This window comes from Filicampus tigris, chromosome 1 (assembly GCF_054856515.1).
Source record: "Filicampus tigris isolate MCC_2025a chromosome 1, RoL_Ftig_1.0, whole genome shotgun sequence".
NCBI classification, from domain to species: domain Eukaryota; kingdom Metazoa; phylum Chordata; class Actinopteri; order Syngnathiformes; family Syngnathidae; genus Filicampus; species Filicampus tigris.
Window position 1 is genome coordinate 1,995,001 of NC_141217.1, and position 23,638 is coordinate 2,018,638.

Consider the following 23,638-nt stretch of genomic DNA (forward strand, 5'->3'; position numbering starts at 1 on the left):
GGTTGAGGAAATGCAGGCGCTCAGCACAGAGTCACGGCATTGAAGGTCATCTGATGGACGCATACTCTGTTTTGAAGCAGCAGCAAAATCCCTTTGTGGGAGATCAGCTTGACTTCCTGCTCGAAGCGTTGCATGCGCGCCGACTCGTCGCCGAAGGAGACCTCGGCGAAGCCGGTGCCGTCGAAATAGGCGGCATCGTTCACCCAGGCCTGTGTTAGCGCTGGCTTGGACCTTTTTACGGCATTATAACCAAGCACACATCAACACCCGAACACAGGAAGTCAACGATGTGGACGGGTGCAGGCCCTCACCTGCCGCATGGCTTCTCTTGCGAGGTATTCAGATGAAAGATTTCCTCAAAGTTGTACAAGCTGAGCACTTCCTCATTGAGAGTGTCCAACTCCATGCAGCCCCTGAAGTTGGGCAGGGTTAGCGGGGGAGGGGGCTGCACAGGGGGCACAAATATGGTGACATTTACCTTAAATACAGTTATATCAAAGATATGATTGTTTCTCCTGGCTGCTGGTGTAAAAATTAGTCATGGCGTTCCCATATGGGTGTCTGCCCTTAGAGCAATATAATTAGAAAAGTGTATTCTGCTGTTATGAAGGTGACACTGAATTAATTTAAGTGTACGTCACATCTGTCAAAGTCTCTGCCCCGGGGCCAAATGCGGCCCGCATAATCATTTTACGTGGCCCGTGAAGGCAGATCGTGTCCGTCGACATCATGTTTCTTGCAAATTGTCTTTACTTTCAACAACACTGACATGTGATACACTGCAACATTTTTTTGTTACGAATTCCTTCCTTTAAAATAAACTGAAATACAGTTGAACAAACAATTTACTGGCTTCTGATTTCAAAACTAGTTATCCATCAATTTGTTGGGTAGAAGTGACAACATAAGGCGATCGTACATTTATATGGGTTCACATCATAACGACCTTCCGAGGGAAACCATAAGTACAATGTGGCCCGCGACAAAAATGAATTTGACATCCCTTGCGTACGCCCTGGCTGCTGGAGTAAAAGGTAATATAGCTTCTAACCATACGGGGAGGTGCTTGCTTCCCTTACAGTACTAATTAGAAAACACTACTTTTTGCATAGTTTAACATCATCACACAAATCAAAATATCAGACAAAAAAAACAACAACAAAAAATGCTGTTTTTAAATGGTGATTTGATTTATTAAAGTGAAGTTAAGCCTGCATGTGCAAAGTATGTGTATAATAATGTGCTGTGTGGCCCCACTAGTTTAACGCAGTACTCTGATTCATATTGCATTTGTGGAACATGAATTAAGCAGTAAAGCCCGTTTTTACCCATCTCGGGCAGTTGCCATTTTGCCACTCGCTGTCCAAACTCAGAAAACAGGTGAGCCATGATTCCATGATTAAACATTTAAGTGGGGAAATAATGCAAAAAAACTTGAATTTGAAAAGAGGACAAATATCTTCTCATAGCACTGTATGTATTGTGTTTTCCAATCATACTTAGCTATGTTTAGAATTTCATATATACCTGTGGATGAAATAGCAAAGTTTGGAGTCTCTGTCCCAAATGCATGCTAGCTGACAAAATGACAACATTTACATTTCCCTGTACAAAGCAACATCCAGCCGGCTGACGCCAAACTGCATACTATTCCATTCTGTGTGTCACAATAATCCATCCATCCATTTTCTGAACCGCTATCCTCATAATAATACTCAATTATATTTATTACTGTTGGGTGTCCCATAGCGGTGCATGCTTCGCCTCAGGACGGTAACACTATTAGAAAAAAACTCTTCTATTGTAATGACTAGGGCTGCTCGATTATGAAAAAAATATTAATCACGATTGTTTGGTAATAATTAAAATCACGATTATTCAAACGATTATTTAGTTTTTGCTACAAAACAAGAACAGGTTTAAACCTGAAAAATATTAAGACAGATTTCTTTGAAACGCTATAATAATTTAAGTTTAATTATTTTTTTGTTTAAAAATAAATAAATATACCATGTAGTGAAACAATTGAAAATAGGAAAGGAAATTCGACTGCTGAAATGGATTTCTTTTGATTCAAACTTCAAACCAAGAAAACTGGATGATGGGTTTAAAATTTGGGCAGAAAAGGGCATTACGGCGATATGTACTCTTATTAAAAGGGGAGAAATGATAACCTTCCAGAAATGAAAAGATACATACAATTTGACTATAATAGGGACTTTTTTTAAATACTTGCAAGTGAGAGATTATTATGATAAAGAAATTAAGAAAGGTGAAGAAGGAATACACTGTATCATAAAACTATTCGCACGAGCTTATGGTGACACTATTCCGAAAATTGTCTCAGTTTTGTATAGTTGTTTTTGATGGATTCTAGGTTAGAGTCAACACTGTATGTAAAACTTAAATGGGAGAGAGAGCTGGGTGAGGTGATTCCATAGGTGAAATGTGGCGGACACATAACTTAACATTGTCTTCACCAAAATGGAAAGAAATCAATTGGAAAAATTTAACAAGTTATTTTATTACACCTAGCATTAAAAGTAAACAGATTAAAGCTCAACAGCCATGCTGGAGGCAATGTAAACATATGGATCCAAACCATACACACGTGTTCTGGGAATGCATTCGTATCCAACCCTTCTGGGGGAGCATCCACTCAGCTCTCTGTGATGTTCTGGGATATGTGATCCCAAAGACTTGTTTGATTTTATATTTGGGACAATTGAAAGATGCAGTGCATAAAGAGGACCAATATCTAGTCAATGTTCTCCTGGTGGCCGGTAAAAAGGCGATAACAAAGAAATGGCTTAAGACTGATCCGCCATTGTTTAATCAATGGATATCGATTGTGGACGAAATACTGGACATGGACCGCCTTATGTACAGACTGAAGCTGAAGGAGGATCTCTTCTTGAAGAACTGGGGTAAATGGTTGACATTCAGGGAAAGACTTTGATGGACAATATGAAGATGGCATTAACACAGGCTCATTTCTTGTTATTGTTTTTTCCTTTTTGGTTGGGTTGCTTTTTCTCAAAATGTGGAATAAACAAAAATTGTAAAAAAATAAATATACAAATAAATAAATAAATAAAGTGCAAATTAAAGTATGGTTTCCTTTTTTAAACAAACGAGTTAACTTGCTATGCACTTATAAATTGTCAAAGTAGTAAACTGCTTGGAGTAAAATGCCAATTTTGACAGAATAACAGACATGCTATTCATCTATACACTTAGACCTTTGTCTGGAGCCTTTATTGTTTTGTTTTTAAAGTAATATTTAGACATAGTAAACAAGGTTAAAGTAATTTGATTCTGATAAATTATAAATTTAATATGCTAATTGGGTCAAACTATTTTAAATGTTGACTGTTACATACTAGTGCGTAATCCATACAATACTTCTAAATCACAGTAAGGCCATATATAAACTGTATTACAATATAATGACCAATAATATGTTTGCAAATTGCATTTGAAGCAAATTGAAACAAAAATGAACACAAAAAATTTGACTTCATATTATAGACTAATAAAGAAATTTAACTTAAGTCACAGTAATAATGTTTAGCATGGTTTCTAGTTTTGTGCTAATAAAAGTAGTGTATATTTGCATAAGATATGTTATTTAAAATAAATCCCTCGTGCCGATTGCGAAGTGGAGTCTGTGCCCTAAACATTTGGAAGCCTTGTCCGGGTAATAGATTCTGTTATCTTTTTGTGTCTCTCCAATGTTGATGGGTGGGGGTTGCTGCATACAGTGATTCAACGACTGAGATTTGCGTTGCAGACGACGCCAAATATAACTCGGTGTTTTCTTGCTTTGGTGTATCATAACATCATCGTAAACCAAACGATGGTTGAATAGATTCGTTGTGTTGCCGGGGGATGCAGCGACAACTTGCACTTTATACGTCTTTGCTCGCCGTCTTCCACGGCAAACCCAAAATGTAACCAAATAAGCGATTTCGACTTGCCTTGCTTGATTACAAGTCGTTCCTGTGGCGGGTTTTGTGCCATTTTTAGGTCTGTTACTCTGTTAAAATGTTGAGTAGGAGCGTGTGCAGTGTGACTTGCGGGGTGCGGGCTGGCTGGCTGGCTAGCTTGGAGAGGGCAGCGCGGCAGAGTAACTCGTGTGTGCATGCCTCAAAACAACTCAAAATTAGTATTAATAATCGTTTTTTTACGATTATGCCAGTTTTGTAATCGTGGAGTGTAACAATGGAAATCGTAATAGAATTTCGATTAATTGCACAGCCCTAGTAATGACAATGACACACATTTATGAATTATATATATTTTATTATGGTGGTGCGTGGGCCTACCTTAAAAGTACTGGGGTAACCCCCCACATAGAAGACGGTGTCACTGGTCAAAAGGTTGAGAAGCCCTTGATCTCCTCCCGCTTCCACATAGGCTTTGGTAACCCTCTGGTCACCTTCAGAGGCCTCTGAAGACATGGACATCTGACCATATTGCAGAATCCTTCAGCATAAAAAACACAGTGTAAGGAAAACAATACAAAGTCACACACTTGCATGTGGGCTGTACACTACCTCTCCAGGACCACACTGTTAAAGTTCCCGTTGGACTGGACATCCTCAGGCATCACCTCCTCTGCCGTTTCTCCTCCAATGTTGAAGTACCAACGCAGCCTCTTCCCCTCCAGCGCCATTCCCAGGAAGTCCTTAGAGGACTACAAAGACCAGTGGTCAACACGATGGACCCTTTTCACAACCATCAGAGCCATGGCACCATATAATGAATTTACTGGTCATGCTGATTAAAAGCACCATGTGCACTCAATGCCACACCTACGCAAACCACAGAGTGGACAGTTCTTACAAAGATCCTGCAAAATTGCTGGATCAGTTCCGTTCTCAAGGCCTAGATAGACCAGTCCGAAATCGGCCAACTGTGACCGACACTTACCCTCGGGCCAACTGTCGGAACGTCGCGCTGGAAAAATACACTGCAACGACAGACAGCGACGCTGACCATTAAAGTACCTTCTGCGCATGCGTGAGCTGTAATATCCCTCCATACCATCGGTGGCGGTAGTCACTATTCCTCATGGTTAAATGAAGCCAACCGGAAAGCTATTGGCGGGGCGGAATCTAACAATGTAAACAATGCATTCCGCTATATTTTCATTCACGATGAACTCACATGTGAAGCAAACCCTTACGCTCTTGACACAGTATCGTGAAATACTTACATTGTCAACCCTCGCTCTTGTACTTGTAAAAACTTTAAGGCGGCAAAGGCAGAATTATCAAGGCTTCCCATCGCTTTCTGTTTATCCGCATTCGTCACTTCCTGTTCTTTCCCCGTGCGCTGATTCGTTAGCAACAGCCAACAAGAGTGACCAAATGTCACGACTTACGATGCAGGTTCAACATGCTGAAACGCCCACCAGACGCTTCTAAACGGGATCTGATGTTAGGACGGTATTCACTGCATTAATCAGATGCCGCAATCCGACTCCCCGATGCTTATCGTTGTCGGACGTCGGATTGGTCTATCGAGGCCTTCACAGAACTAAGAGGGCTGGGTTGTAACCACAACTGTGTGCGCTTTCACAAAGCAACTAGGATCCAACTATAGGGTATTTACATTACCGTAGATTAAATCACTGGTGTTATGTTGACAACAGTCGTGAGACAGCTGAAATTGCTTTCAACACAAAAGCGTGGGAGATGTGAATATTATAAGACCCTTTTTTTCTTGTCATGTTTTGTTCTGTGCCCTCTCTCTCCCTCTCTCTCGTTTGTTGCTGCCCAGCTGTAGTGGGGGACGTTACCATCAACTGCGCACCTGTGGCTGATCATAAACAGCTAGTTTTAAAAGGACTCTGTTCACTACCGCTTCCTGTCGGATTATTGACCTTGCTCGCTTCACAGCCCAACCTCTGTTTTCTAGACCTCTCGTTCTTGTATCTTGTTCACAATTTTTTCCGGTAAGGGTTTTTGGTAGTGTAAAGATTTTAGGTCCTCGTCACTTTGACTGAGCGCTTTGCGTTTCGTGTTATTGGAGTTTTTTGCAACCTCGTTTTTGTCTTTCGGTTAATCAATTCTTCTTTGCCTTGTGCAAGCATTTTGTGTTCCAATTTGATGTTCCCTGGCTTTGTTTTCACCAGTGTCTTTTGTTCATACTTTGTCTGTCATTTTTGCATTTTGTAATTAAAATTTTTTGTATTCGACGATTTTGTCCAGTTCTGCATTTTTTGGGATCCACATTTTCTCCTGTCCGTTTGTTGGACTTGACATTTCTGGCTTTGTGCAATATCCTTTCACATAGGCGGCACATCTGTTACAGTTATGTATGTGTGTATCTATGTATGTCTGTATGTATGTATGCGGTATCTGTATGTATGCTGGGCAGTATCTTCTTCAAGCTCGGGTCCTCTAACAAAGGCTTGTTCCCAGTATTGCACTCTCATGCACGGTGATGTCAGATGTTGTTCCTGGTATCTGCTAGCCATCCATCCAGCTTGGGTGTGACTGCCCCCAGTGCCCTGATCACTATTAGCACTAATGTTGCCTTTACCATCCAAAATTTCCTCTAGTTCTTCCTTCAGCCCTTGGTACTTCTCCATCTTTCAATGTTCCTTTTTCCGGATGTTGCTATCATTTCAGATTGCTACATCTATCATGACCGCTGTCTTCTAATGTTTACCCACCACCACTACGTCAGGCTGGTTGGCTATCAGCAGTTTGTCAGTGGATCTGGAAGTCCCACAGGATCTTGGCCTGGTTGTTTTCAACCACCTCTGGTAGTGTCTGCCATCTTAATTCTGGGACCTCTAATCCATATTACCGTATTTTCTGGACTATAAATCGCATTTTTCTTCATAGTTTGGCCAGGGGTGCAACTTATACTATGGAGCGACTTATGTGTGAAATTATTAACACATTATATTATATCTCTTTCCTTTTCAACGTCACAGGAGGGCGTTCTAAGGCTGCATATAAACCTGCCTTACATATTGACTTTACAAAGGGCAGAATAACATGTATAGTGTTTATCATTTCACACCTTATAGTAACCCACATAAAGAAACATAAAGATTAATCCTAAAAGCTATTAAAATGCATGAATAATTTAAACGGTTAAAATCTAACATTTTGATAAAGAAGTAATTAAAATAGTATGATAAAGACAATTTGACTGTCTATCAATATACATCTATACAAAATAGTGTACTGTTGCTTTAAGACACTGGCTGGGGTCTTGCATCAGCCACACGTACGGAGCTAAGAGCGGGGAAGAGAACAAAGAGATAATTAACTTAACTTTAACTTTTAAGACTTGGAAACATTTTACAGTCGGGGTAAATAAAAGACTTATTTAATCGATCTACAACCGTTTTGGTGAGTTTAAAGTTATCTTACCGTAACTTTCTTGTATGCTACATGTGTGAATGTTAGCTAAATATTACCATCGTAGATCGGTGGAAAGATGTGTACTAAGAGCACAATTAATTTCCTCCAAAAATGCGACTTATACTCCAGTGCGATTTATATGTTTTTTTTTTTCTTCTTTATTATGCATTTTATGGCTGGTGTGACTTGTACTCCGGAGCGACTTATAGTCCAGAAAATACGGTATATGTTGTTTTGATATTTTTTCTTTGTTTGGCGGCGTGTGTGTGCAGCGGCTGCTTGTGTCGTGATGATTATGTTCTCGACGTCGATTGGCTTTCGCCGACGAAGGATGGACCGGGACCACGTGGTCGATTAAATATGCAGGACGGAACGCGGTGGCGGTTAGACGATGCCCAGTTCTGAGAATTTATGTTTTTGTGTGTATCCGGTTGTCCACACAGTTTCTAAATGTATGTATTTGTGTGTGTGTGCGCGTGTGTGAATTTCCTTCGACCATACAGGCGCGTATCTCAAGTTAGCACTTGCATGTAAAAGCAAAACAAGCAGCCAAATGAGGGCTATTTTGAAAAACTCCCAAGTTGGGTCACTCGTATCTCAAGTTTGTACAGTTTTCAAACTGGTATATTTTGTTGAGCTTTTAGAATACATAACATACTGTGACCTCTTAATTTTGCACACAACAAACACCCCAAATAAAAAAACTAAACTACAAGTATTTAAAAAAAAAACTAACATTAAATAAATAAAAGGAGAACGTGCTCTAGAATGTAATTAAAACTAACTGGATTTTGAAAACAAATGTCAAAATGAAAAAAAAAGCAAAGTCGATGAAAAATCCTAAACTAATATACAGTAACCTTGGTACCTTCCAAACAAAACAGTGACACTGGAAAAAGACAGGAAAAAGGTTTTGACTTGCAGTGTGAAAGGGGCTCAAGTGTCATAATAAAAAAAAAATTAGAGCACGGGTGTGTTCTCATGGCGCTGCTTACATCTTTGTTGCCGAGGTAGAAGACAAACTGCTTGGTGATGTCATCCTGTCGACGGGAGCGCGCTGCCTCGGGCAACGTAATGTAGAACTTGAGGGAGGTATAGGATGCTAGGTCTGCCAGGTTGGATGGGGTGCGCACCTGGATGCCTGATGTGCCATTGAACTTCACAGGAACGCTCACCTGGATGCAGGAAGGAGAGGACACAGAAGAAAGTTACATTCATGTTCTATAGCCCTTTTCCTCGATAGGGTAGCGTGTGAGCTGGGTGAAAAAAATGGCTACTTTAGAACCAAAAAGGTCGAATCGCTATGCAAATTCGTCATGGGTCCTTGAGACATTTGGTGCATGCTATTGTAGTAGTAGCCTTGAGACATTTGGTGCATGCTATTGTAGTAGTAGCCTTGAGACATTTGGTGCATGCTATTGTAGTAGTAGTAGTAGTAGTAGTAGTAGTAGTAGTACATTGTTTATTCTGTCATCAATCATGCAGTACAATCCATAATATACACACAATACAACAATTAACAGTCAAATATCACAGCGGCACAGGCAGAAGCTAAATCTTATTTAAGCCTGGCCTTTTCTCCTCCTTCAAAGGTACTATATAGCTGCATTTACCTATCTACATTTTTATGTAAATACAAAAAAGACAAAATGAAAATAGCAATAGATAAATCATTGTCATCCAAATCATTCTCTACAACTTTCAAAAATAGCTTTGCGAACAAGTTTTTCCCATCCATATTAAGGGTCGCGGGCGTGCTGAAGCCTATCCCAGCTGTCTTTGGGCAGTAGGCGGGGGACACCCCGAACTGGTTGCCAGCCAATCGTAGAAGTTTTTAAAAACTAAAAGTGATTTGCAGGTTTTCCGATATATACTTGCATCATTCCAATATTTCACTCCAACAAAAGAAACACATCTCCTTTTAATCCCCTTAACAGCATTTTGCACAATGAATTTACAAACACCTCTTCAACCATATTGAGACTACCGGATTTCAAAGAGCTTATGTATGAAGTGAGGAAGAGAATTTATTTTTGCTCCAAACATTATTTGCATCATTTACTTTAATATAAGTCTTCAACTTCTGTATTTGCATAATAGTAAGTCTTATTAATAATTCATATTGCTCTCTTTTGCAAAACAATTGCATTTATTGTAGTTTTGTGGGAAGAGCCCCACAATTCCATGCCATAAAACAAATTTGGTTTTCTTGATATTGAGAGATCATTTATTTACATCAAACCATGACTTAATATTTTCAAACTCTCTTCCAACTTCACACAAAAGTTCTTTTAAAATTTTCCCTGAACATAACATATTTGTGTCATCAGCAAAAATGACATATTTTAAAAAATCTGGAACTCTACTAATTTCATTTATATATAATATAAATAGTTTTGGACCAATAATTGACCCTTTCAGTACTCCATTTCCAAAGCGTCGTAACGGGGTGGGGGCCGACAATGTTTATGAATATGGCCGGGGGGTCGCGGCCGAAAGGGTACCCAGGTCAAGGGTGGAGGGTCGCGGCCGGACGGGCAAAAAAGGGTCAAGTGCCCAGCTCTGTCCATTTGTAACCCTTCTAAACTATTTGTATCTTTTCACACATTATTATGCATTTTTACACATTGCTGTCTATTTTCTAAATAGCTTGCTAGCCATGAATAGGCAACACCCCTTATCCCATACTTCGCCAGTTTCACAAGTAGTTTTCTATGATCTGTCGTGTCTAAAGCTTTATTGAAATCGAGATACAAACTAGAATATTCATTATCTTCATTAGCTTTTGCAATATCCTCTACCATTACTGCAAATGTAGTGATCCTATTTTCCCTAAACCCATACTAGTTCTCATTCCCAATGTTACTTTTAATTGTTTGACAAATAACCTTTCGAATTGTGATACAGAAAAGTTGCAATGTACAATTCGTTCTTAAAAAAAATGCCATGCACATGCCAAACACATTTACAGATAGCAAATACTTCAACGATGCTGTAATTAAAAACTCCATAAGAGTTGCCAATTAAGTAATATACTTATTTAACCTTTATTTATCCAGATAAGCTAAGGTATTTGAAATGCAGACCTGACAGCAGAGTAAAATCTGCAAGATAAAAGAAAATACATATACAAATTCGGCTGGACGATTAATTGAAATTCAATCATGATTTCAATGATTTTTGGCTTTTCTCCATCTTAAAGTGTTACAATCAAAGAGAAACGCTTAATGTGCAGAACGGCGCTGTGTTTACAAGTTGCTGAACGTTGTGAAAGTACCCTGAATGCACCATGTTGTTTGTGTGTGGCGTATGTGATTCTACAGTCACTGAGTGTGCTTGCTTTAAGATGTTTAAAGAGTTTCTCACCCCCGAATCAACTTTATTGCAAACAGGTGTCTACCAATGCTGTCTACAGTCCTGGTCATTATTTTGACATTGTAGTGCATGTTTGTTAAAGTATTGAATTTAGGGCAAAAAGTGTCTGTGGTGCCATCTTCAGGTTAAACACTGCACTGCATGTGAATTTGGCTTTCGGTCCTCTGGATTAGACTAGCAGGGAATCCTGAAGTCGCTTTAGGAATCTTGATGTAGTCACTCAGCCGCTGTCTCGTACACGCCTCCGTATCGAGTTGGAGTTGGAATAGTAGTGTTTGCGAAGATCTTTACATCAACTTTCAGGTTAGTGCTTTATTAGCATAGCGTTTGGTTAGTTTATTTAGCATAGCTTGTCATAGTATAGAAATTATTTAGGTCGTAGTTTAGTCTTCGGTAGTATTGTTAAGACCAGAAAATGCCCAACCCTCTCCCCTCTCGCAAGCCCAATTGTCCTCAGGCAACGTCTTCTTTGAATGCCATTTTCAAATATGAGTGACGGGCCGAGCAAGAGTCTGGTTGAAGGGTGAGAAATGTCAGGGAGCTTGCTACTTAGGCTTGCCGCCATGCCGAAGTCCGGCCAAAAGTCACCTCTTTTATTATTTTATATGATGATTTTCCACTTTTAATTAAAACAACAAAAACAAAGACTGTACCCCCGTGGAGAAACAATGCTATCAAAATATCAAAGAGAAAATGCAGGAGTGCAGAGAGGAGGTGGAGAAAAAGTAAACTTACAGTACACTATGAAATTTTATGCGAACAACTGAAATCCTACAATAAAACAGTAAAACTGGCAAGATCTTCCTATTTCTCAAACCTCATTACAGTCAATAAAAACAACCCCAGGGTTCTCTTCTCCACCTTTGAACTTTTAACTAGTTCTGATTTTAATAAGTCCCCACAGAGACCAACAGATGCTCTCTGTGAGGACTTTGCAGACCACTTCAGAAGTAAAATCGATGACATAAGATCCAGTCTTTTAGCCCGTCAAAACACAAGTTTTAATAAACCCGGACAATCATATTTACATGAGGAAACACTGGAAAGTTTTGCCCTGGTTGATGCAAGGACACTTGTTCGACTTTTCTCCCAGGTAAACCCAACAACCTGCCTTTTGGATCCAATTCCCACATTTCTTTTTAAGACATTTTATGGATTTTTTGAAGAACAAATTTTAAATATAGTCAATTGCTCTCTTCAGACAGGCGTCTTCCCCGCTGCCTTTAAAACGGCGGTGGTGAAGCCCCTTCTGAAGAAGAGCGGTTCTGACCCGAGCGTTTTTAATAACTACAGACCCGTATCCAACTTACCGTTTTTAAGTAAGATTTTAGAAAAACTGGTTTTCATCCAGTTGAATCATTTTTTAAATACAAATAATATTTTGGAGAAATATCAATCTGGTTTTAGGATGAACCACAGTACGGAGACTGCTCTTTTAAGGATCTTAAATGATATTAGGTGCAATGCAGACGTGAGAAAACTCACAGTCTTGGTGCTACTGGATCTAAGCGCTGCTTTTGATACAGTAGATCACCAAATTTTATTAAATAGACTTAAAAATCTAGTGGGCATCTCTGGTACTGTTTTTGACTGGTTTTATTCCTATCTCACAGACCGATATTTCTTTGTAAGTATGGATACTTGTTCCTCTAAAACTCATGAAATTAAATGTGGGGTTCCTCAAGGTTCGATTTTAGGCCCCTTACTTTTTAATCTTTATATGCTTCCCCTCGGGGATGTCATCAGCTTTCACAGCTATGCTGATGACACGCAGCTGTATATTGCCGTGTCTCCTGATGACATAGGACCCATTGATACCCTTTTAAATTGCATTTTAGATATCAAGTCATGGATGGCAGATAATTTCCTACAGCTCAATGAGGACAAGACTGAGGTTTTAGTTATCGGTCCCGAAGGTCAGAGAGAGAAGCTTTTACCAAAACTACACATTTTTAATCCCTCACACTGTGTGAAGAACCTTGGCGTCATTTTTGACTCTGAGCTCAGTTTTATTCCTCATATTAAAAATGTAACCAAGATTGGTTTTTATCACCTTAAGAATATCGCCAGAGTCCGCCCGTTTCTCTCTCAGGCTAACACGGAAGTGCTGATGCATGCCTTTATTTCCTGTCGTTTAGATTACTGTAATGCCCTGCTCTCTGGCCTCCCGAAAAAGAGCATTTCACCACTGCAACTACTGCGGAATTCAGCCGCTCGGGTGCTGACGAGAACCAGAGGGCGGGAGCACATTACGCAAGTTTTGAAATTGCTGCATTGGCTCCCTGTGTGTTTCAGGATCGATTTTAAAGTACTTTTATTAGTTTATAAATGTGTTAATGGTCTTGGGCCATCTTATTTATCTGATTTGCTTTTATCATACCAGCCCTCGCGGATCCTGAGGTCCTCTGGCGCCGGCCTTTTATTTATTCCAAGGGTGAGGACCAAAATGCATGGCGAAGCTGCATTCAGCCATTTTGGTCCTCACCTTTGGAATAGCCTGCCAGAGGATGTCAGGTCTGCAGAGACTGTTGATATTTTTAAGAGGAAGCTCAAGACACACCTTTTTAGTTTGGCTTTCAACAACTTTTAAATAATTTATCTTTTCTTTTGATTGAAGATAATTCTATGTTTTGCTTTGAATGTTTTAAAGCACTTTGAGTTGCATTTTTATGTATGAAAAGTGCTATATAAATAAAATGTGATTGATTGATTGATTGATTGATGATATAAGCCTTGGAGGTGGTCTGAGCCCTCTCCAGTGTTCTTCTGGTGGTGCACATACCTTGTTAGCAGCGTTGCGTGCCTGCTGGATGAGCTGTCGGATGCGGCTGATACTCTCTGAGATGTTTGGCATTTGCACGGAGCGGTTGTGTAACTTGTCCAGCTTGTTCAGGAGGAGGGGGATAGTGTCTCCCAGCATGCTTACTGCAGCACACGTCAGTTAGCCACATGCAGGAAATACAATACAGTTGAGCACGGAATACTGTACACATATCAATATCAAAATTTTAAATGTGACCGAGCCCACACATCTCGATACATAACAGGGCTCTACACTAACTTTTGCACTAGTAGCACCAACTGAAAAAGTTGGTCGCGGCAGCACGGGATTTGGTCACACTCTTTTTTGGAGTGGGACAAAATGAGCATATTTGCTGAGGTATAGTCGTCATAATTGGCACACCATTGTTTCATGTGATGTAAATATTGACACTGACAGAGGATATAGTTGCAAAATATTTTATGTAACAACAACTCTGTGCGCAACAAGCAGTGCAAAATGGGGTAATCGTAAATTTTTTTAAAACTAACCGACAGCTCGCGGCTCGCTTCACTTGTCTTCTCGGCTGGAGGCTGGCCTGAGCCCAGTTTTTATTGACATCACATAATGTTGCCACCAACATCAACACAACACCATCCCGAAATCATGTTCAAATGCTACTTAAAGCGGAAGTCAACCCAAACATATTTTTTTCAAGAATATGTTCCCAGCAGGCCCACTAGTTGAAACAGGGCATTCTGATGAAATATTGCGTTTGTCGAATAAGTGTTAATCCGCTTGTTTTTAGCCATCTCTGGGGGCGGCCATTTTGTCTTCTGTCGACTGAAAATGACATCACAACTGCTCACAACGACCAATCACAGCTGACCTGTTTTCTGAATCGGAGCCGTGATTGGTCATTGTGAGCAGTTGTGATGTCATTTTCAGTGGAAAGAAAACAAAATGGCCGCGCCCAGAGATGGCTAAAAACGAGTGGCTTAACGAACATGAAGATAGCACTTTTTACATATTAAATTCCGTGCAGTGTGAAAGCTCCTACCCGTCTTGTTGGCCTCCATCAGAGCCTCGTTGACGTCCTTGTTGGTGGTGTTGGCATCATTATAAGTCTGCTGCCATTGGTCCAGCTGCTCTCTGATTGGACGCAGGACATCATTGACTTGCGAGGTCGACGTATTGGCCTGATTCACCGCTTGCTTGGCCATGTCAATGTCCTGACTGACGTCTGCAGTGTACACAGGAGTGAATACTTAGCATAATTTCCGGGCTATAAGCCACAACTTCTTTCACTCTCCTGACACAGCTGGCGACAGAAATATTTACTCACAGAGACGTGCAATCTCTCAGCTACATGCAATAATAATAATTACAATTTGAAGTGTTGATAATAATTCCACTCATCTACGTTTATAGTACAAGCAATTTGCAGCTGAAACTAAATGCTGTTTATAATAAAAATACAACATAAAACATAAAAAACAGTAGTAATAATAATAATAATAATGATGCAATAAAAATAAAAGGTTATTTTCTGATTAAACTATACAAGAAGCGCTCCCCTTAGTAGCATTTATCATACAGGCGGTCCAGAGTTCTATTCCCTCCTGTTTCGCAGTATAACAAGTTGTGTGAAGTTGTTTATAAATGAGAGAGAGGAACATGATCGAAGTCTCCACTAACCATTATGAGGGCACAGGGATGCTGAAATGGTCAAAATAATTGCGACAGCATGCATGACGTTACTCACATTGGCCAATAGCCGAAATTTAAATGCATCCAAAGTAGGGCTCGACCGATTAAAGCGGCCGATTACGGCCCTTCCAACATTGGCCAAATGGCCGATGTTTGCAGACTGTTTTTACCTAATAAAATTAAATGCATCATCTAGTCATTTAGGTCCCTTTGTTCAAGCAGGCACGGTTTCTATTGTTGTTACTTTGTTTGTTGTCCTAGCCACTACCAGCCGCAGCGACACTCCCGACTTGGCATGAAACTGCAACACATTTTCAAAACAACGCATGTGGGTCATGAGAGTTATTGTTATCCTTTCAGCTTTTCCCCTCGGGGCTCGCCACAGCGAATCAAGTGCACGCTCGATTCGCATCATTGATTTGGCAAAGCATTTTACGCTGGATGCACTTCCTGACGCAACCCTATTAGCAGGGCACACACACAGACACCATCACTGAGCGGGAATCGATCCCACGCTGCCCGCACACAACTCGGGCGCGTGTACCACTACACTATCAGTGACTCATGTTGGTTGTGAGAGTATGAAGGTAAAATTGTGCGGCGCATTGTCACAGTGACGTCCGCACGGTCCATGCAAGTATAAAGAAGTCTTGACTTCCTGTGGAGAAGCTGAAAGTCGCAACAATTTTAACTCTGTGAGACGTTACCACAGTTTCCTGGTAAACCATAAACCAATTAATCCCAAGTCGCGTGTTATATTGTGTTTGTGTGTGTTGAACATGCATACTGGACAAGGAGTTCAGGTTGTTCTGGACCGTCTGGAAGTTTATGGCCACTTGATTTTGTTTGATTTTGGCATCGTTCAGTCGCTTCTGGGCATCTTCCAGCTGTGGTTTTAACTCTGTGGTATGGAAACACCATCATTAGAAACAAAGCACAAATAATCACAAACGTTCCACTTCACAGCCAGATTTACATCCACCATATCAAAGTCACACAGGGAAAACATTTACACATGCTAAGCTAACATAGCAAACACATCACAGAGCAACACAATTAGCTCTCTCATGACAACACTAATCACCCCGCATGTTCACCATTCATAAATTCATCTATTTCCTGGTTCATTTTTTCAAAAGGACGGACACGCTTTAAAAGGACGAGGAAGGGACGGGTCAGAGGACGATCATTTTTATGAATAAGGACGAAGGTACGAGGACAGAAGGGTACCCAGGTCGCGGGCGGAGGACGGAGGACAGACCGGCAAAAAAGGGTCAAGTGAACAGCTCTGGTATTAAACAATGATCAGACAAGCCTATCGCTGCGTGGGCAACAGACTGGTTTGAGCCTTTATGTTTTGTAGCAATGGTCCAACGTGTTGGCTTCTGTGGTGAAACAATCAATGTGCTGCTTGTATCTGGGTAGTTCATGGTTAAGTTGCAGTGAGTGTTGAGCTCCGTGATATCAGTGCACCATTTCTCATTGATACTGTACAGAAGCACCATTTCTCATTGATACTGTACAGAAGCATATTCCACCACATTTTGACTACCCTGATAGGTCTGTGACGTGGTCTGACCAGTGAAGATGGAAGCCGGGTAGGTGTAGCGCGGCGTCAAGGATGCGTTTGCTAAGCCAAGTTTTGGTGAAGCAGAGCACGGCAGTACGTGAAAAGGTTTTGATGGCCATTCTGAGAAGAAGTTCATCCATCTTGCTTGCATCCTCATCAAGGTATGGTTTCACTTTATTTAAAATTGAGAGGCTTATAGAGATTTTGTTGTGACGTGAGGTTTCCAAGACAATTTGTTATCAATTATAACTCCTCAAAATGTGTTTTCATTCACTCTTTAGACAGGCAAAGGTAGAGAGCTGGCTGATATGAAGCATAACAAAAGAGTAGACATTTTGTGTGCAGGACAACCGATGGAAGGGCAGCAAGGCTGGAGACTTCAGTCTGGATAGACAGAAAAATGGCATAAGGTGTGTTTCTGAAGGAAGCGGATGCAAAGAATGTTGTTGAGGTAAAATCAGAGTCAGTCAGAGTGTGGACTGAGGAGAAAATAGGATGATTAATATTCTCAATTGACTTTAGCTTCACAAGTGCGATGTGAGTTGGTGGAGAAGTAGTAGTACTGGTGTGAGATTGAGTGTATTGTATTCCTAGAATGGAGAGTTTGCTTTTATGTAGATGTAGGTTGGTGTGTATACACATGTGTATATACACATGTTACTGCGTATATCTACATAGGTTTGATTCTAAATGTTTGCCGTCAATGTTATACATTAATGGCCACATTATGCCGCCGCCCCTGTGTGACCTATAACTTTGCTACTGTAACAACGAAAATTTCCCCACTGTGGGATCAATAAAGGCATTCTTATCTTATCTTATCTTATCTATTTGGAGCCTCAACGAGCATGTTGGTGAAGCGTAGGTGACAGAGAGGTAAAGGGCCAGTTTGGTGCTAAGGAAAGGAATTTGGAATGACAGATAGTGGTGGATTTTGCCAAAAGAATGGAATGTGAGCACTTACATTCAAAAGAGAAGAACACAGTTTGAAATATAAGTGATAAAAAATTCCAATGGTCAGTATTGCTGTGTGATTGGCTGGCAACCACTTCAGGGTGTCCCCCGCCTATTGCCCGAAGACAGCTGGGATAGGCTCCAGCATGCCTGCGACCCTTGTGAGGATAAACTGTATAGATAATGGATAGATAGTATTGCTGTTTAATTTTGGCTTTATCATTTATGCCGCATTTAGTGTCCCTAAGCTTAAACAACTATTTCATGGGTTCCTCCAAGTACTCTGTGACACTGTGGTGAACACTTGCAAAAAAGAACACGTTTCTATTTCTTTATTTCGAAAAAGGAACCCAGGGTGACACCAAGGAGTCAGGTGCACACTGGTGGACTGTACTGTATCAGTGTGTGTCTAATAATTTTTGATGGATTCAAAACGATTATGCGGACGACCTGAAAGCAACTCGGCTTAATGTTTGTAGGATAATATTAGCATTTTGAGCTAAGAACAGCTAAGAACAATTATTTTCAAGGCAAAGGGTGTGTCTGGTTGATTTTTGATGGATTCAAAGGTCGATAGGGATGACTGCATAGCCACTATGCAGTAGGCCTCTTATTTGAAGAATAATGAAATTTTGAGCGAACAACAATTTACAATTATTTTACAGCTAATGCATTTACCATGGAGCAAAGACAAAGGGCGGGACTGTTGATTTTTGAGGTATTCAAACGAATATGCAGCAGTCTGCATACTTGCATGCGGTTTAACCATAATTACATTATTAAAGATGAATAACTTCACATTAGCATCCAAAAACGCATAATTAAATTCAACCAAGTGATGCCAGGCATGTGTCAGACTTCTGTTCTGTTACCCACTAATGGGCGAGTCTGTGTTTGCGAGAGCTAGCTTAGCAAAAGGTGTACAAATTCTCTCCACTGAGGAGATGCTATCGTCGAGGAGGCACTGATACCATTGTTGAGTTCCTCATTGAGGTTTTCTACTTCCTCCTTCAGCCCCACACTGTGGTTATGCAGAGAGTCAGCCATGCGGCCGAGGTTCTGATCACCAACGTTCTACAAGAACACAAAAGGTTACAAACACGGGAGGAACCAAATCAACATGTCAACAGATGACTTCAACCTCCAGCGTCTTGCTAGCGGCTTCGTCTGCCTCGTCTGCCGCCTTCTCGGCTGCTTTGATGGCGTTGACGATATTGTTGTAGGCCTTGGTCATGTCCACCAAACCCTCGCCCTTTGTTTCCTCCACAAACCTAACAAGACACCACATGAAGACCCATAATACATTGCTTTTTTCACGTCATCGTTCAGGAGCATTTACTTGGACAGGTTCGCGGCTAAAGCGCGGAGCATATCAGCATGGTGCTCAGCTTCCTCCACCAGGGGTATTTTTGAGTCGGCCCAAGTGAAGTCCTGCACTTTCTTGGACAACGGTATCCTGGCGCCATCGAGCTGCGCTGCCAAACGCTCATAATCCTGGGGGACAACACAATCCATGACGTTTGTGTGTGTGCAACAAACATGCATACGCAATTACAATGTCACTCAGGCCAGCACTGACCTACCTGACCAAGCACAAACTGTTTGTAAAAGTCCAAAAGGTTAGCTATTACACTAATTCCTGGTTTGTGGTGAATGATGGAACGTAGGGCTGTACCATTATGATTCTGGAGGGTGCCCACTTGCAGTAATGTTATCAAAAACTGGAAATATGAACTTTCTGCATATGCGCCTTTGTCCAGAAACCCACCAGAATTGATCCGCTTCTAGACAACAGTCTTTTTTAAATTTCTCACCCCTAACATGACACTAACACTTTTTAAGATACACTCTTCTAACACGGCAAAACAAATGGTGCGCTCCTAACCCGAGCATGACAACCCCCCACCCTCAAAAAGATATTTATTTTAGGTGAAAAAGCACCCTTTTCTAAGATCCTCGAAGCATGCACCCGGTTCATTTCAACCCGACAAAATCATGAATTAAAAATACACATATGCATGTTATACTGAATGTTGAGTGACTGGCGTTACCTGTGGCCCTGCAGCAAATGCACGAATGTGCTTGTTAGGGGTTTATATTGTTAGCATTTTTTCAGTAAAGTGTCCATCCATGACCATCTGTGGTGGGGTTAAAATGTGTTCTTACAAACGATGTCAGACTATATGAATTTAGCTAACGATATTTATTTTACCATAGACATGCAAATGTATAAGCCAGTCCTGCTTTGCTCTAGACACATTGCACTTTTTTCTTTTTTTAAGCGTTCAAATGCTCCCAAACTTTGAACATTCTCTGCCTTTTACACACTATTTCCTTCGGACTCGCGCTTATTGCTATGTGAGTCTGCCGTAACACTCTGTGTGGAAAAACGGTCATCTCAAAATCCTGCAATATGGCGACAAATCGACGATCTAAAATTAGACATGCACAATTTCAAAATCTGCGCTATAGTGATACTGAAAAAAGTGAACCATGATATGGTGAGGGACTATTCAGTACAATAGATGTGTAAGTGCACATATAGACTGCTGTGCGATGGAGTAGGTGCAATTTTCCGTCCATGGCATATCCAGGCATGTGTGTGCACACCTCTGTGGAGTCATGCAGCATGGACAGCAGTTCGTTGACTTGAGCCACGTGGTCTTCCGCCATGTGCAGCTGCTCATCTACCTCCTTGCGTTTGGATGTCAGCTCGTCCACTTTCCTCTGAGATGGCAAAAAATCATGTGATATTCACAGCTCCTCACCCTCCTCCTCTCAGACGATGACTCCACCACACCCACCTTGTTTTCCTCCAGCATCTTCTGGTTGCTGTTGTTGACCTCTGCGGCTTCGGCCGTCTTGTTGATTGCCTCGTTCAGGGCGTCTCGCAGCTCCATCATGTTATCATGGAAGCGGGACAGGAATTCTTTGGCGGTTTTGCCCGCATTCATGTTGATCTCCTGGCGACGCGCCAAGTCCTTGTCTACACGCTCCAACACTGTCCACACACACACACACACACACACACATCACTTCCTGTCCGCCACGTTGCGGAATTGAGATAACTTACGTTTTTCCGCTTCCATCTTCTCCCGGTCGGCCATTTTCTTCTGTCCCGTGCAGCTTCTGTTCCGCATCTTGCCCAACATGGCCTCTACCTCCTCCATCTTCCCACCCTGCTCGCCTTTGTCCTGATCTACTTCTGTGCTGTTTCGCGACCAATTTGCCATCTGCATGATGTCTGCAACGGTTGACATCCACAATGTATACAATACGCCTCAAGACATAAAATAAGATGATGGCTACATTAGCAATTTGGCACATGCTTGAATACCGGAAGATGCTAACGGAGCTAAGATGCTATTTACCTTGTCAAATTTAAATAACCCAGTGAGAAATATTCCCATTATGATTTTTACACTTTTACACTCACCATTACTGTTAGGACCAAAATATTCAATCAATACCATGATATGAATTACAGGCTATATTTCTAAGCCCTCGGTCTCTGTTTGAAGCTAGCAAAAATATGGGAAAAATATTTACATATCTTACATTTATGTACAAAGAACATGTACATTAGCACAAAATTCAAATCATTTTTGGGTTAAAAAATATTTGTGTATTTACTACATTTGACACACAGTATGACACATGATTGCATATTTATACAAGTAGGACATAGTAGGTCTTGCCCCACTTGAATCCTTTTAAAAACCTTGAAAAGGGACAGCTTCCCTCACAAAACCTCTTTAGTGTACTTGCGTTATTAAAGTAATAGTTTGCATGTATTTGATGGTATGATGTAATTTTCGGTCATATTTGTAAATGTACGTTGTAAATGCATTGAAGCTTCATTTGAAGTGGCAAATCAAATTGAAATCCCAATGTCCGTCAGAAAAATCGAAATACAATTTTTTCCGAAAAAAAAATTACTGAAAAAATTATATTTAAAAAAAATCATATAAAAGAATATTTTATATATATATATATATATATATATATATATATATATATATATATATATATATATATATATAAAATATTCTTTTATATGATTTTTTTGAATATAATTTTTGTAATTTGGTAAACCGAAGTTTCCAAGAAACCGAACCGAAATGTGATTTAGCGTACCGTTTAGCGTATATATATATATATATATATATACGCTAAACGGTACGCTAAATCACACGGTACGCTAAATCACATTTCGGTTCGGTTTCTTGGAAACTTCGGTTTGGTATATTTTCGGTACAAAAAAAGATGACCAGTAAATGGTACATTTTTTTTTTAGAAAAAAAAAATTCGGGTGACATTCCAAGAAATTACAACATGAAAATACACTAACAATAAAGGTCTCTTAATTTTGTAAATTATTAAGACACTGAAACACTCAGCAGCAACAGCCTATGACACATCTAAGTATTCAAGTTGTCATTACAGTACATATATACACTTTTTGTGATGAAAAAAAATAACAGTTACAATTATTATATTAAAACTCTTTTTACAATGAAATACAGTAACTTTAAAGTCTTTATGAAATTATTTATGCTTTTTAGGCATTGAAATCTTTGAATGTTCAACAGCATATTGTAAGGAATTGGGTTATCTGTGTTGTGGTCGGATTTGTGTTTTGCTGAGTTGTGATGTTTCCGAGGTTCATGAATGCATCGTACGGCTTGCGAGAGGAGCGGCGGAGAACGAAGAAGAGACCTGTTGTACTTTGTTTTTGGCTAAAAATACTGCTTGCTTCCTCGTCTAAGAAACATTCAAAGTCGGATAGTCATTATTATGTTAGACGTGCTACAGCATAGCCGCCGATCTCCTGTAGCAATGTCGGCACACAACTTTGGGACTTATACACGGACCTTTCCCCATCTGTGATTTTAACAGGAAAGCTAGAATGTTCCCAAACAGGAGACCACAGTGTACGGGGGACCTTCGAGCTCTGGCTTGTTTGCGTATGCCATTATAATGCCATTTATCCATGCATTTATGATTTATCACGTCTTCTGGCGTCCTGGCTCCTATTTAGTGCCGCCGCCCTCCTCTCCCCCGTGCAACAGTCAATAGTGCCCGTGCGTAAACTCGTGCTAATATGTGGACCGAACTGAACGCAAGTGGACCGAACCAAACATGCCATACCGAAACATATTAATACACCCACGTGTACCGTTACACCCCTTATATACATAATGATTCCTACCATTTAAATCCATGGTCACCATGTGGACGAAGCCCAGCAGGTTGTGTGCCCTCTGGTGAGTGTTAGAGGTGCTGTTTGTCAGCTCGCTGAGTTGCTCGGCCATCGCTGCAGTCTGAGAATGCCACCAGAAGATCATCACGAACATAAACGGTGTCTGAATATGAATGTTTATGTTCTACCAAGCACTCAAGTTGGATATTTGCACTTCTGTGGTGTTGGCTGGGCTAATGGTGTGATGGCTGGGCTAATGGTGTGATGTCACAGCGCTTAAGGTGCCAGGAAGTCAACGAAGAAGAGGAAGTCGAAAGACACGTTGAACAACAATGTAGCCGTGACTATTCTCGATGACAAGAAAACAAGTGACTGTCACTGTGCAGGGTACAATAGAATTAAGTCTATTGTTGAAAAATGTGAAGCAAAGTGGCCTGCTTGATGGAAACATGCCTCACCTTGTTTTGCAGCGTGTCCACATCCGTGCTGATGTTCACAATCTCGCCTTCCAGTACGATGGCACGATGGCGGCTGCCATCCAACGAGCTGTTGTAATTCTCGATGGTATGCTGCGATGGCCGCAAGATGACAACCAATGGATGAGGAACAAAGTTCAAGACCACATGGATTGGTCAAAGTTACACTAACACCCTTTCCCAACTTTTTAAGCCCCACAT

The 23,638-nt window shown here is 40.7% G+C and overlaps 1 protein-coding gene across 5 annotated transcripts in view; it reads right to left on the reverse strand.

Annotated features, from left to right (window-relative positions):
- The window catches only part of lama5 (laminin, alpha 5), a 152,950-nt gene that overhangs the window by 23,773 nt on the left and 105,539 nt on the right, over positions 1-23,638 (reverse strand). For all 5 annotated transcript variants that reach the window (XM_086046434.1, XM_086046469.1, XM_086046442.1 and 2 more), the window contains 16 exons: positions 23,420-23,530; positions 22,971-23,082; positions 20,832-21,002; positions 20,563-20,759; positions 20,369-20,485; positions 19,098-19,252; positions 18,900-19,029; positions 18,730-18,832; positions 16,022-16,135; positions 14,585-14,767; positions 13,546-13,688; positions 8,384-8,563; positions 4,560-4,699; positions 4,329-4,488; positions 312-445; positions 66-231 (listed from right to left, as the gene is read on the reverse strand). In XM_086046434.1, coding sequence (XP_085902560.1) covers positions 66-231; positions 312-445; positions 4,329-4,488; positions 4,560-4,699; positions 8,384-8,563; positions 13,546-13,688; positions 14,585-14,767; positions 16,022-16,135; positions 18,730-18,832; positions 18,900-19,029; positions 19,098-19,252; positions 20,369-20,485; positions 20,563-20,759; positions 20,832-21,002; positions 22,971-23,082; positions 23,420-23,530 — 2,316 coding nt within the window. The remainder of the gene's footprint in view (positions 1-65; positions 232-311; positions 446-4,328; positions 4,489-4,559; positions 4,700-8,383; positions 8,564-13,545; positions 13,689-14,584; positions 14,768-16,021; positions 16,136-18,729; positions 18,833-18,899; positions 19,030-19,097; positions 19,253-20,368; positions 20,486-20,562; positions 20,760-20,831; positions 21,003-22,970; positions 23,083-23,419; positions 23,531-23,638) is intronic.